This window comes from Acomys minous (assembly GCF_964271855.1).
Source record: "Acomys minous genome assembly, chromosome: 11".
In the NCBI taxonomy this organism is placed as follows: domain Eukaryota; kingdom Metazoa; phylum Chordata; class Mammalia; order Rodentia; family Muridae; genus Acomys; species Acomys minous.
In genome coordinates this window covers 44,941,447-44,954,279 of record NC_140492.1, presented here as the reverse complement: position 1 = coordinate 44,954,279, position 12,833 = coordinate 44,941,447, and the positions used below count along the sequence as shown (strand labels likewise).

General features: G+C 46.8%; 1 protein-coding gene across 4 annotated transcripts; it reads left to right on the top strand.

The window, feature by feature from the left end:
* The first annotated feature begins 271 nt into the window (after positions 1-271).
* On the top strand, positions 272-9,575 carry DPPA4 (developmental pluripotency associated 4). 4 transcript variants are annotated; one of them, XM_084802253.1, is made up of 7 exons: positions 274-2,030; positions 3,722-3,833; positions 5,098-5,156; positions 5,356-5,406; positions 6,128-6,428; positions 8,220-8,415; positions 9,056-9,575. In XM_084802253.1, the coding sequence occupies exons 1-7, from the start codon at positions 2,010-2,012 to the stop codon at positions 9,087-9,089; spliced, it is 774 nt and encodes a 257-aa protein (XP_084658379.1). In that variant the 5' UTR covers positions 274-2,009; the 3' UTR covers positions 9,090-9,575. The 4 variants fall into 4 exon arrangements, with proteins under 4 accessions (XP_084658380.1, XP_084658379.1, XP_084658378.1 ...); XM_084802251.1 differs by having other exon boundaries at positions 389-2,030; positions 5,098-5,261; XM_084802254.1 differs by lacking the exon at positions 5,356-5,406 and having other exon boundaries at positions 272-2,030.
* Positions 9,576-12,833: the final 3,258 nt, after the last annotated feature.

Genomic DNA, 12,833 nt, shown 5'->3' with positions numbered 1-12,833 from the left:
AAAGGCGGGCAGATCTCTGAGTTCGAGGCCAGCCTAGACTACAAAGTGAGTCCAGGATAGCTAGGGCTGCTACACAGAGAAACTGTTAATAACTAGTAGCCAACTGTCCCACAGGTGAGGTGGGATTTTTTTGATCACCCCACCCCCATTGGTGCTGAGATTTGGCCAGCTTGATCTTTAGCAGGTCTCATGGATCCTGAAACAACATCTGAGTCCATATATACAACTGCCCTGTTGTTTTTTGTCTTGTTTGAGGCTGGCCTCCAACTCAGAGATCCGATGGCCTCTGCTTCCCAAGTGCTGGGATTAAAGGCATGGGCAACCATGCCAGGCTTGACTTTAAAAACTTTGTTTGTTTTTGAGACAGGGTTTCTCTGTATAGCCTTGGCTGTGCTAGACTAGCTTTGTAGACCAGGCTGGCCTCGAACTTACAGCGATCCACCTGCCTCTGCCTCCCAAGTGCCTTTAAAAACTTTTTTTTTGGGGGGGGGGGGAGTCCGAATGATACATGCTTTTGGTACAGGCCAAATCCCAGCACTTGGGAGGGAGCCAGAGGCAGGTAGACCTCTGAGAGTTCAGTCTAGTCTGGTCTAGGGCTGTAGAGCTACACAGAGAAAACCTGTCCCCAAAACAAACAAAAATCCAGGTGTGGTAGTGCACACTTTTAATAAAGAGGCTGAGGTAGGCAGATCTATGAGTTCAAGGCCAGGCTGATCTACCACAGTGAATCCAGGACAGCCAGCTCTATGACACAGAAACCCAGGCTCAACAAAAAGAAAAAGAAAAAAAACCTCTTAACAGTTGGCAGATAGAAAGCTTTGGTTTTAGCCGGCCATGGTGGTTTACAAAGTGAGTCCAGGACAGCCAAGATAACACAGAGAAACCCTGTCTCAAAAAACTAAAAAAGACAGGAAGCAAGCAAGCAAACTATAGCTGTGGCCTGAGTTCTAGCCCTTGGAGAGACTGGGACAAGAAGAGCAGAAATTCCAGCCCTGGCCAGGTGTGCCTTTAATCCCAGGCCTCTGGCAGAGACAGGAAGATCTTTTAGCTCCTGGCCAGCTGGGACCTCATCACAAGAGTGAAAGAAAGGAAGGTTTCATGGGGAGGAGTTACGAAATTGTAATTTTTTATGGGTTGCAGTTGTAGCTCAGCAGGGAATTGATTAGTATGCAGAAACAGTGCTCATGGCTTGAGCCCCAGAACCCTAAAACAAAACAACCCCCCTGTGGTTTATAGGAAGGGAATTCACAAGGGAACAAGAAATGGATTGTTTTCATTCAAGTCGAGGGCTCTAATTCCATTTGGGAAAAAATTTGCATTCTGCTCCCACAGCTGGTCCAGAATCCTCTAGGAACTTTACTTTCCCACAGCAATACAGTTTTCTCTCCCTCCTTCTTTTTACTTTGAGACAAGGTCTCACTGTGTAGACCAGGCAGACCAGGAGCTCAGTGAGATCAAGCCTGCTTCTGACTCTCGAATGCCAGGATTAAAGGCGTGTGCCACCACGCCCTACTGTTGCAGGGAACAGGGTGTGGCGGCTCGCACCTCTAGATTGCAGTTTTTCCGAGGCTGAGACTGCAAGCAGCAAGACAGTAAAACCCTGCCTTTAAAAAAAGGGGAAGGAAAAAAAAAAGCCAGCCAGACGGGCGTGGTGGTGCAGGCTTCCGGAAGCAGAGGCAGGCCGATCTCTGAATTCAGGCTAGCCCGGTTTACAAAGTGAGTCCAGGACAGCCAAGGCTACACAGAGAAGCCCTGTCTCTGGGGTGGGGAAGTCAGCAGTTCAGAGAGGAAAAAGGCTAATAATTTAACCACAGACCGGGGTGATTTAATGAGACACAAACCAGATTTTAGCAACGCGACTTGTTGGGGGCGGGATCAGGAGGGGAGGAGAATGGAAGAGGCCCGCCTGGACAACCGGAAGTGGGAGGAGTTTTTTTAAACTGGATGAGGCCGAGGGTCGTTTGGAAGGTGGAAGAAATTTCTTTTCGGCGGTTTTATCTAATCTGAAGATGGAGACCGCTGGACAAAAGGTGAGAGTTGTTCTTGTGGGTCAGCTTTCTAAATGGGATCTCAAGCCTCGTTTCTGAGCACAGCCGGCCTTTGCTTTGAGGAGAAAAGAACGGACATTATAATTTGTTGAACTTTAACTTTTGTTTTTGTTGTTGTTTTTGGGTTGGTTTTTTGTTTGTTTTTGGTGGGGGAGGTTTGGTTTTTTTAGACAGGGTTTCTCTGTGTAGTAGTAGCCTTGGCTGACCTAGACAACTTTGTAGACCAGGCCGGCCTCGAACTCACAGCTATCCACCTGCCTCTGCCTCCCGAGTGTTGGGATTAAAGGCGTGAGCCACCACGCCCGGCTGCACTTTAACTTGTTTTTAAAGGCAGTGTGAGGCTCTAGGCTCCGCGCAGGTCTCCTCCTTAAGAACCCACCATTTCCAGCTTTCTTGGGTTGAAATTTTCTGAGGTCCAAAAGTAAATACTTTAAAGGTTGTGCAGTTGTTAATCTTGAATGTCAATGTGAACCTAGTGTCGACTGGGAAGTAAAAATACTGACATGTATAGTAACATGCAAATGCTAAAGGACCTAGGTTTGGGAGCAAGCTGACCTGGCATCTTTTTATTATTTAGTGAGGTTTTGTTTTGGTTTGTTGGGGTTTTTGTTTGTATTTGATAAAGGGTTTCTCTGTGTTAGCTCTGACTCCCTCTGTAGACCAGGCTAGTCTTGAACTCAAGTATACAAATGCCTCTTCTTCCTCAATGCTGGGATTAAAGGTATGTGCCCCCACCACCCAGCTTTAATGAACTTTCAACTTTTGGTCCTCCCTGTCCAAAATAATACTGCTTGAGAAGTTCTATGAAGAGTAAGTGAAGGTAAGGAGTGTGTTTAGTCTGGTGTCTGCTAAAGGGGTCCGATATTCTGTTTTTCTGTATTTAAGGGTTTTTTGTTATTGTTGTTGTTGTTGTTTTTTTTTCAGTTTTCAAGACAGGTTTTCTCTGTGTAACCTGGACTGTCTCTGCCCTTCTTCAGCGCTGAGACTAAAGGTGTGGGTCACACTGCACCAGGCTTAGGGATTTAATTAAACCAATTTATGATTGAGCACCAACAATGAAAGGGAGGCTCCACTCTTCTGGAGCTTATTTTATTTTTTGTTTTTTTGAGACAGGATTTCCCTGTGTAATAGTCCTGGCCATCCTGGACTCAACTTTTTTTGTAGACCAGGCTAGCCTTGGAACTCAGAACCAATCCACCTGCCTCTGCCTCCCAAGGGCTGGGATTAAAGGCGTGTGCCGCCACACCCTGCTTCATGTGCAGTTTAAATAAGTAAGATGAAATTAATTGACCCGAACCTCATAATTAGCAAATGGAAGTGGTATGTGGTAGACTTGGCTGGAAAGAGATTTCAGCAAAAGAATTGAGATTTGGAAGGGAGTAAGGTGTAGGAATTGAAGTAAAACTGAAGTGAGGCTAATGTGTCACTCACTAGGCTGTGAGTGGAAGTGTCCCCGCAGCCTGGGCCATGTCTGGGAGTCGGCTGTGGGAGGTACATTGATCGGGCCACAGATTCCTTGGATGGGCCTAGACCTAAGGGCTGACATTGCTTATTCAAATGATGACCCGGCGGTCATGTGCAGTGACCACTCGGAGACCTTAGATAGAGCAAGTAGGTGGGTGTGCAGGCTCAGGGCACCAGATAGCTGTCTAACGCACTCCTGCGCACAGCAGAGCAGCACAGAAGAGGCCAGGGAAGCGGAATCCCAGAACTCCAGTCAGCCAAGCACATCTTCCGCAAAGACTCCGGCCACAGGAAAAAAACAAAAGTCAGTGAAAGACAAAGGTAAGAGTCTGTAAATGCTTGGTTCCCATCTTCCTCTAAGACACGTAAGAAGTTTCCCTTAAGTGTGGAAAAGGGATGAGGGAAATTCTGCTTTTTGCCTAGCTCTGTACTTCCTCTGGGGTCCAGCTGAGTTTTAAAAATACAGTGGAGCACCCAAGTTTGTATGAAAGTCAGTCCCCACTCTCCACTCAACTGTGGAGACTGTCCTGTCCATTGGTGGCCATCAGAGGAAAGATAGCGGGCTACCAAGAAGAGACTTGATACCCTATGAGCATCTACAGGGGGAGGAGGTCCCCCCTCAGTCACAGTCATAGGGGAGGGGAGTAGGGGGAAAATGGGAGGGAGGGAGGAATGGGAGGATACAAGGGATAGGATAACAATAGAATGTAATATGAATGAATTAATGAAAAAATGATATTTTTAAAAACATGCAATGGAGGGGCTTCCCAGCAACTGCTGAAGCTAATTCTCCACCACCAGGCTCCCATGACGTGGCTCAGATAGCCACTTTGCTTGGGAATAAATAGGCAATGTCTGAGGACCCATTGCACTCTTTCTAAAACTGAGGATGAACCTCGGGGGAGGGGTTGCTGGTGGTCTGTCTGCATGCACTCTAATGATGCTTACCATCTGTCTGTCCTTGATGTGTTCTAGGAATCTTACAGAATTGAGAATTGTAACTGTGAAGCACAGCGAGAGGCTGATGTGTTGCTGTGACTGGGGCGGGCCTTTTCTTAAGGACCAGGCAATACTGAGTATTGATAAACTTAGGTCTAAGGCATTAGTCAATTTCCTGGGATAGAGTAGTAGTTTTTGTTTTGTTTTTTTTGTGTGTGTTCTGTTTTGTTTTTGTTTTTTGAGACAGGGTTTCTCTGTGCAGCCTTGACTGTCTTGGGCTTACTTTGTAGATCAGGCTGGCCTCGAACTCATAGTTATCTGCCTGCCTCTGCCTCCGCCTCTCAAGTGCTGGCATTAAAGGCGTGAGCCACCATGCCCAGGCCCAACTGTATTCTTTGCTGGGAGATCCTCAGAGGAGCACATTGTTTATGCCTAGCAAAGAACAGTGGGATTTGAACCTCCAGGCTTTGAGGTCTGTTGCCTGGAGTCTTTATTGGGTCTTTACTTGATCTTTAATGGGTCATGAAATGCACCTCTAACATCAGGGGATTGCCCCCATACATAAAGAACCAAAAGTGATCATGTGGCTCAAATTCTATACAGCTGTGCAAAGTTTCTCCCTGACTGTGTTCCTTTTGTCTCTCAGCTTGTAAACCAAAGGAGGAAGCAAAAGACGCTAAGACTCCGGGTCCCACTCCAAGGAAGGTACCAGTTCCTCCTTTTCCTGAACACCTGCCCCCAGTGAACCAGATTCACCGAGATGTTTTGCGGGCATGGTGCCAAGAGTTGAAGCTGAGCAGCAAAGGCCAGGTGGGGCCCAGTGGGGGCCTCTTGCTGAGCGAGCGGGCGGGTTGAAACCCAACTTTCACTAACAATTCTTTTCTGTTGTTGTTGTTTGTCTTAGAAATTACAGGTTTATAAACGACTCCTTGCAAGGGCTTTCCCAAAGCAAATGGTAACTATTCATTTATTGAGACTATTTAGTATTAGCCCACGCTAGCCTGGCAGTCAGTGTGTGAAAGCAAGTGGCTTCAAACTCAAGGTCGGATTGTAAAGCATGCAATGCCAACCATGTAACCTTGTGGTGTGGCTTGGTTTGGTTTGGTTTGGTTTTTCTAGACAGGGTTTCTCTGTACCCTTGGCTGTCCTATACCAGACAGATCTGCCTGCCTCTGCCTCCCTCCCAAGTGCTGGGGTTAAAGCTTGTATTTTAAGAGACGCTGTTAGAAGGAAAAGTTTGGTTTTTCCAAAAAGCTCTTTCCTTGTCAGAAAGTAAATTGAGGAATTGTCTTGGCCCCCACTATCCCTAATTTAAAGAGATCATGAAGTAATAAAACTTAAGTAAAGTCCTTTTCAATTTTGGTGCTGGAAAGTGAATCTAGGGTTTTAATGCATGCCTACCACTGAGCTGTACCCCAGTCCCTAACCCCTCTTTTTTTTTTTTTTTTTTTTTTTTTTTTTTTTTTTTTTTTTGAGTCTATATGCACCCACGCTGGTCTCTGGTTCCACCTCTCACCCCGCTTGTAGGAACATTAGAATGAAATTACAGATGTGAGCCACTTCATAGAGCTTTATATATGGGTTATGGAGATTCGAATTCAAGCCTTTTCACAGTGAGTGGTCTTACCCACTGAGCTGTCAGCTCTTCATATTTCCCATTGTCTATAATATTCTAGCCCGAATTGAAGAATGTTCCTGACTCTCCAAAAGAGGCCAGAATAAAGAGATCTGGGGTGAGGATAAAGATGGAGGAGGCGGGAGAGCTGTATTCTCAGGAGACAGTTCCCTTTGAAGTAGTCCCTGTACCCGACGAACAGGTACCTGCCCTGACTGATCCGCCCGTCCTCTTTGAGGAAGTCAGCACCACTGTTGTGGCCTCGTCTGCCTCTGAGGCAGCACTGGCGTCTTGGGCCAGAATTGCCGCCAACGCTAAGCGGGTCGAGGCCGCGCAGTCCAGCGAAACACCAGACACCTATGGTAAGTCCAAGTTTAGAGTCTGTCACAAGCACTGGTGGTGACTTTTGGATCTCACCCATCCTATTATTTCTGAGTCCCATCATGAGTAGTAGGACCTGAGACCTTATATTTGTTGAGAATTTGGTTTTTAGTTTTTCAGGACAGGGTTTCTCTGTAATAATAGCCCTAGATGTCCTGGAACTCTCTTTGTATGCCAGCCTGGCATCAAACTCACAGAGATCCGTTGGCCTCTGCCTCTCTAGTGTTGGGATTACAGGTGTGCACTACAGTCCCCGTCTTTTGTTATTCTCTGTGTCCTTACCTGTCCTGGACTTGATTTTGTAAACCAAAGATCCACTTACAGTGTTTTTGCCTGCTTGTACTCCTATACACCAGAAGAGGGCACCAAATCTCATTATAGATGATTGTAAGCCACCATGTGGTTGCTGGGAATTGAACTCAGGACCTTTGGAAGAGCAGCCAGTGCTTTTAACCTCTGAGCTATCTCTCCAGCCCAGAGATAAAGATTGTAAAGAATAGCCCGGGCATGCCTCCTTTTGCCTTGCATTCCCATCAGCTACCTAAGCAATATGTATAATGAGGTTATTAATCCAGGAGTCACCCTGTGAGAATTACTTCAAATTACACGCCAAGCAAAGCGCAATGTGCTTGGTGTCATTTCTTCCCCTTTGATTAAAGAATTTCAAGCACAGGCTGGAAAAATAACTCTCTGGGATTGGGACTAGAAATCTCTTGGCGTCTGTTAAGCTGGTGACATTTAACAATTTCCAGTTCCTTGTTACAAAAATATTATAAGACAATCAAACTTGTCATAAGCCTATGATCCCAGGGTCTGAGTACGAGGATTGAAGTTTGAGGTCACAACCTGGGCTACAGGAGACTTTCAAAAGAATAATAGAGAGCTCATATAAAAAAAATAGCCCAGTGTGGTGGTGCACGCCTTTAGTCCTGGCACATTGTGGGGCAGGGCAGAGGCCAGGCGGGTTTGAGTTTGAGGCTAGCCTAGTCAACGAAATGAGGACAGGACAGCCAAGCCTAAACAGAGAAACCCTGTCTTGAAAAGGAAAAAAGTAGTTTAAAAAACGCAATGAAGGAAAACCATGCCTAGCGTGATGCAGTGGGCAATACAGTCTGATTCTAAGGCTGGAAAGACAGTCGGCTCAGGGATTGAGAGCACTTGCTCTCACGGGTCACCCAAGGGAGACCGAAGTAGGTAGATCTCTTAACTTCTAGGACTACTGTAGTTACATAGTGAAAGCCTGTTTCATGAGGCAGGCTGGCCTCGAACTCAGATCCTGCCTGTGTCTGGCTTCCTGAATGCTGGGATTCTGCATGTGCGCCACCACGCCCAGCTTGTGTCTAGTTTTTGGAGACAGGATTCTCTGTAACTTTGTCCTGGAGCTAAGTTCTGTAGACCAGGCTGGCCTCCAACTCACAGAGTACCTGTGCCTCCTTAGTGCTGGGATTAAAGGCAAACACCACCACCACCTTCTGGCAGTTTTTTTTGTTTTGTTTTTTTTTTTTTTGGTGTACATGTGATGTGCTGGAGTCAGACTCCTGCAGGCTAAGCAAATACTGTACCATGGTGCTGCATGTACAGCCCTAAAGCCTGAAGGTCTCTTGCATGCTTTTGTGGCAGGAAACAAGGTGGGTTGAGAAAAAGGCTGGATTCCCAGTCTTCTCAGGGCTGGTGTTTCAGGGTGGCGTTGAGTCTGAGCTGAAACTGTGATCACTCTTGTGCCTGAGCGTGTGGCTGCACTGTGATCATGTAAAATCTCTTTGCTTCCACAGGGGAAATGTGGTGTGTAGTTCACGGGAGAAGTTTTTCTTCAGACACACGTGGTTGGGCTCGGCTGCAGTTCCATGCCGGGCAAGCGTGGGTACCCGATAAGAAAGGAAAAGTGATTGCTCTCTTCCTGCTTCCGGCCTGCACTTTTCCACCCCCACATCTGGAAGACAACATGCTGTGCCCCAAGTGTGTTCATAGGTGAGTGCTGTGTCCGCAACCCGGACTGTGGGCACTTGACTTGACTTTTCCTGGGGGAAAGAGCAATTTTGAAGATCTGGGTTTCAGTGTTACTTTGCTCATATAAGTAAATTCCATGGGGATGTGTTTGCAGGGCTGGCCTTTGCTATGTAGATCTGCCTGCCTCTGCCACCCCCTTGCCATTAAGCCTAGCTAACAGCCTTTTGATCTGTGTTGTGTGGCTAGGCTTGGTCTCTTGTGCTAGGGGATGGCTCAGTTCATAAAGGTAACCACAGCCAAGCCTTATGGCCTGAATTGGAGTCCCAGGACCTGTAGGGTGGAGGCACTGAACCAATTCACGGAAGATCTTCCTGCCTCAGCCTCCCTAAATGCTGGGATTACAGGCTTGTGCCACCTCCACCCAGCTACAGCGTGTCTATTTTAAAGGTTGAGATTTTGGTGACTCCTCTTAACTGGGTGGGTGGCACACTTGTAATCTACTAGAGATCTGTAGACTGGGAGGATTTAGGAGTTTTTGGGACAAGCCTGATTTATCTGAGACCCTGTCAGGGCCTGGGGGCAGGCTCAGGGGGGAGGGGGGAGAGAGAGGGAAAGAGGACATGAATAAACGAATGAATCCACGAATAAATTTGTTTTCTAGGAACAAGGTCTTAACTAAGAGCCTTCAAGGATAAAGGGAAGATCTCTTAGGTTTGCGCCAGCTACTGGCATCACCCCCCCCCCACTCTGGTGTGGTCTACCGAACTGCAGCCGACACTGAGACTGGAAATCTCACCCAGAAATTGGGACATTGTTGGTTTGAGCACAAGCAGCTTAGAAAAAAAAAAAAGCCAGTGAGTCCGCCAAAACCCAAAAAGAGCTCTGCCTGAATCCTGGGAGTGGCCTCCTGCTCTTGTGTGAAGATAAGAAAGTGTCCTGCCTGTTTTGCTGCAAGCAGCTCCTGGGGCAGGAATGCGACATCTTCCAGATAAACAGTTCCTTGTCCTGTCCCCTGCACAGCAGGGTCCTAGCCAGTTCAGCAGTCAGCTGTAAAGACTTCCCTGGAGCCTGCCGTGCCCTCGTCCCTCGGTGGTATTATGTTAGTGTTTAGTTTGGGGTTTGTTTTCTGTTGTTGTTGCAAAAATAATACACCAAGTTTGCTTTGTGGCTTTTGATTTTGATCCTTTACTGTTTGACTGGTTACTTTTCCGCTGAATTCGTCCTGCCCGTCTCTAGACATAATGTTTGAAAAGGCGTTGGGACCAATGCTTGGAGCAGAGGGAGGCAGGGTGAGGGCGCCATCCCAAGGCAGGAAGAGCTCCGGGGTGTGATGGGAGCGAACATACCATCACCACCTTCAGTCCCACTTGTGCCAGGCATGCGCTGTTAATTCTAAAAGATGTTGAACATACAAGGGACTTGCTTGTTGCTTGGCTCCCCTGACGGAGTAAGTTAAGATGGTTTCTGTATGTGTGGCATGCCTGCGTGTAGATCACAGTGGACCTCGTGGCGCGCACACAGAAAGTTCCAAGAGTAGGGCAGAGGACTTGCCAAACCATTCATTGTTGGTGAAAAGTGAGTCTTCGTGAAGAAATCCTGTGTCCTTCCTGACAAGGAGCCCATGAATGCGCTCAGGAGAGTAGGGAATGGTGGACAGGGTGTGATTTTTTTTTTTTTTTAATAATTCAATAAAATACCCAAGGTTATGCCAAGAAACTACCCGATTTTGTCAGGTAGAGCTTCCTCATCAGAACTGGAATGTGAACTAGGACTTCTCATGTGTTCGGGGTCTCCCTGGGCTACACAGTATATGAAACCAAGAGGTCAGTATGGTGAGATTGTCTCAATGGAAAGGCCTAAAGTAAAGCAGAGCATTAGGGTACATTTCAGTCTGTCCCCAGTACGGCCCCCAAGTCACTTTAAACATGCAGCCACAGTACTAGATACAGTGGGACATGAAGTTATTACTGATAATTTATTTGTCAGAAAAGATTTAATGCGACTCTAACCCTGAAGGGCCAGTCAGCCCTGATTATACCTGTAGTCAGGATAAACACTAGGCAAGCCTAGTAGCTTCCCCTCTTCTGTTTCTGACATTCTTTTGATATTAGTACTCGCTTACTATTACATCCCGATTTTAGCTTCCTCCCTATCCCCTCCTCTAGTCCTCAGAAAGGGGGAGCCAGCTGGGAGTGGTGGAGCATGCCTTAATTGCAGCTCTCAGGAGGCAGAGGTAAGTGAATTTCTGAGTACCAGGACAGTCAGAGCTATTATTACACAGAGAAACCTTGTCTCAAAGAAGCAGATATCCACTTACCTCTGCCTCCTCAGTTATGGAATTAAAAGTGTTCTCTACCTTGTCCAGCAGAATTTTTTTTGGGGGGGGGAGGGAGTTCCCAAAACAGGGTCTCTGTGTATCCCTGCTGTCCTGAACTCGCTTTGTAGACCAGGCTGGCCTTGAACTCAGTAATCCTCCTGCCTCTGCCTCCCTAGTGCTGGCATTAAACGCGTACACCACCACGCACGACAAGCAGACTTTTTCTTTTTAACTTAGGAAAATACTCAAATGAATGCATGAAAAGAGGCCCTGGAAATGAAGTCGGGTCATGACTTGTCTGCAGCTTATTCTGAGGAAGTGCCAGCGTTCATGAGATGACTCAAACTTGCCCTTCCTACCTTCTGCCTCCCTTATCTCTGACATCCCCTCCAGCAACCTTCCTTCCATTTTATACTCAGCCCAAATCCTTTCACTGTAGATAGCGCCTCTTCTCTTTCCTGGAATGCCTTCTTCCCTATCAGATCAAGCTCTTTCAAATGACAGGCCTTAGAGATGGCTCAGTGGAGAACAGTGTTGATTGCGCAAACCTAATGACAGGGACTACAGTCTCAACGAATGCCTGGAACCCAAGTGCACCGACACTTTGCACTTTTTATTTTTTCAAGCTGTTCCCGTGAGCCTGAACTTGCAGTTGGTACTTCTGACTTGTTTTTGGTTTTCAAGGCAGGGTTTCTCTGTGTAGCCTTAGCTGTCCTGGACTAGCTTTATAGACCAGGCTGGCCTGGAACTCACAGCGATCGGCCTGCCTCTGCCTCCCTCTCCAGTGCTGGGATTAAAGCCCAGCTACCTCTTGCCTTATTTATACTGTCTCAGGTCATCATTTGACTTCCTCTTCTGAATGTAAAGATGAAATGTTTTATAATGAGGTCTTAGGTCATAGTCTGGTTTGAGATAAGGTCTGCAGTCAGGGAGAAGTCCTAATGACCCTGCCTGCAGCTTCCACTTGCTACTTCTCCTGAAACGCTGTCCGGTACTTTACTCCTAGAGTCTAACAGCCTCCTAGAACAGAGGTCTAATCCACAAATGGACGCTCAGTAAATGCTGGTTCATTTCCCAGCTCTGAAAATAAGTACAAATGCTCCCTCCCTCCCACTCCCCTTCTAAAAGAAAGAAAGAGAAAGAAAGACACCAAAAGATAAGAGTTGTTATCTCCAGGCTCAGTGATTCACGCCAGTAATGGCAGCACTCTGGGAGGCAGGTGGATCTGGGAGGCCAGGCTGGTCTGTAGAGGGAGTCTAGAACAGAACAGCCACGGCAATGCAGAGAAACATTGTCTCACAAAACAAACCAAACCAAAAAACAATTGTTACAAAGCAAGTCCAGGACACCCAAGGCAATGCAGAGAGACATTGTTTCAAATAACCGGCCGCCCCCCACCACCACCACCACCAAATTGTTACAAATGAAAAACGTTCTTAAAGTCGGGTGTAGTGGAGCATGCCATTAATCCCAGCACTCGGGAGGCAGAGGCAGGCGGATCGCTGTGAGTTCGAGGCCAGCCTGGTCTACAAAGTGAGTCCAGGACAGCCAAGGCTAACACAGAGAGGCGCTGTCTTGAAAAACCAAAAATAAATAAATAAATAAATAAATAAAAGAAAAAGAAAAAAAGAGCAACAACAAAAACAAGATTTGTTTGGTTTTACTGCATTCAAGACCAGTTTAGGTGACTTAAGGACACTGACTCACCCACCCTTTGAACATGCACGTACATACACACATGTTCCAGGATGAGGTCCTGAATACCTCTTCTGGGATGACAAAAGAGGAAAAAGATACTCTAAAGGACCTGCACCCAGGAACTCACATGAGGAGAACAAGCCCCAGTAGAGCAAATGATTCTGAGCCAGAAAGAGTGACAATGTGGACCGAGTAGCAATACTCAGCTTGTAAAGGCAAATGAGAGAGGAAGGAATAACAAGAGTGAGGAAAATAGGCCTGGAGGGATGGAGATGGCTTTTTTCTTTTTTTGGTTTTTCCGAAAGAGTCAGGGTTTCTCTGTGTAGCCTTAGCTGTCCTGGACTCACTTTTGTAGACTAGGCTGGCCTCGAACTCACAGAGATCTTCCTGCCTTTGCCTCCCAAGTGCTGGGAGGAGATGGCCT

Bases quoted from the DNA above. Each gene is read 5' to 3' on its own strand.
- DPPA4 (XM_084802251.1), top strand. From the start codon at position 2,010: ATGGAGACCGCTGGACAAAAG. The intron at 3,834-5,097 runs GTAAGAGTCTGT...TTTGTCTCTCAG, and splicing joins AAAGTCAGTGAAAGACAAAG to CTTGTAAACCAAAGGAGGAA. The intron at 5,407-6,127 runs GTAACTATTCAT...ATAATATTCTAG, and splicing joins GGGCTTTCCCAAAGCAAATG to CCCGAATTGAAGAATGTTCC.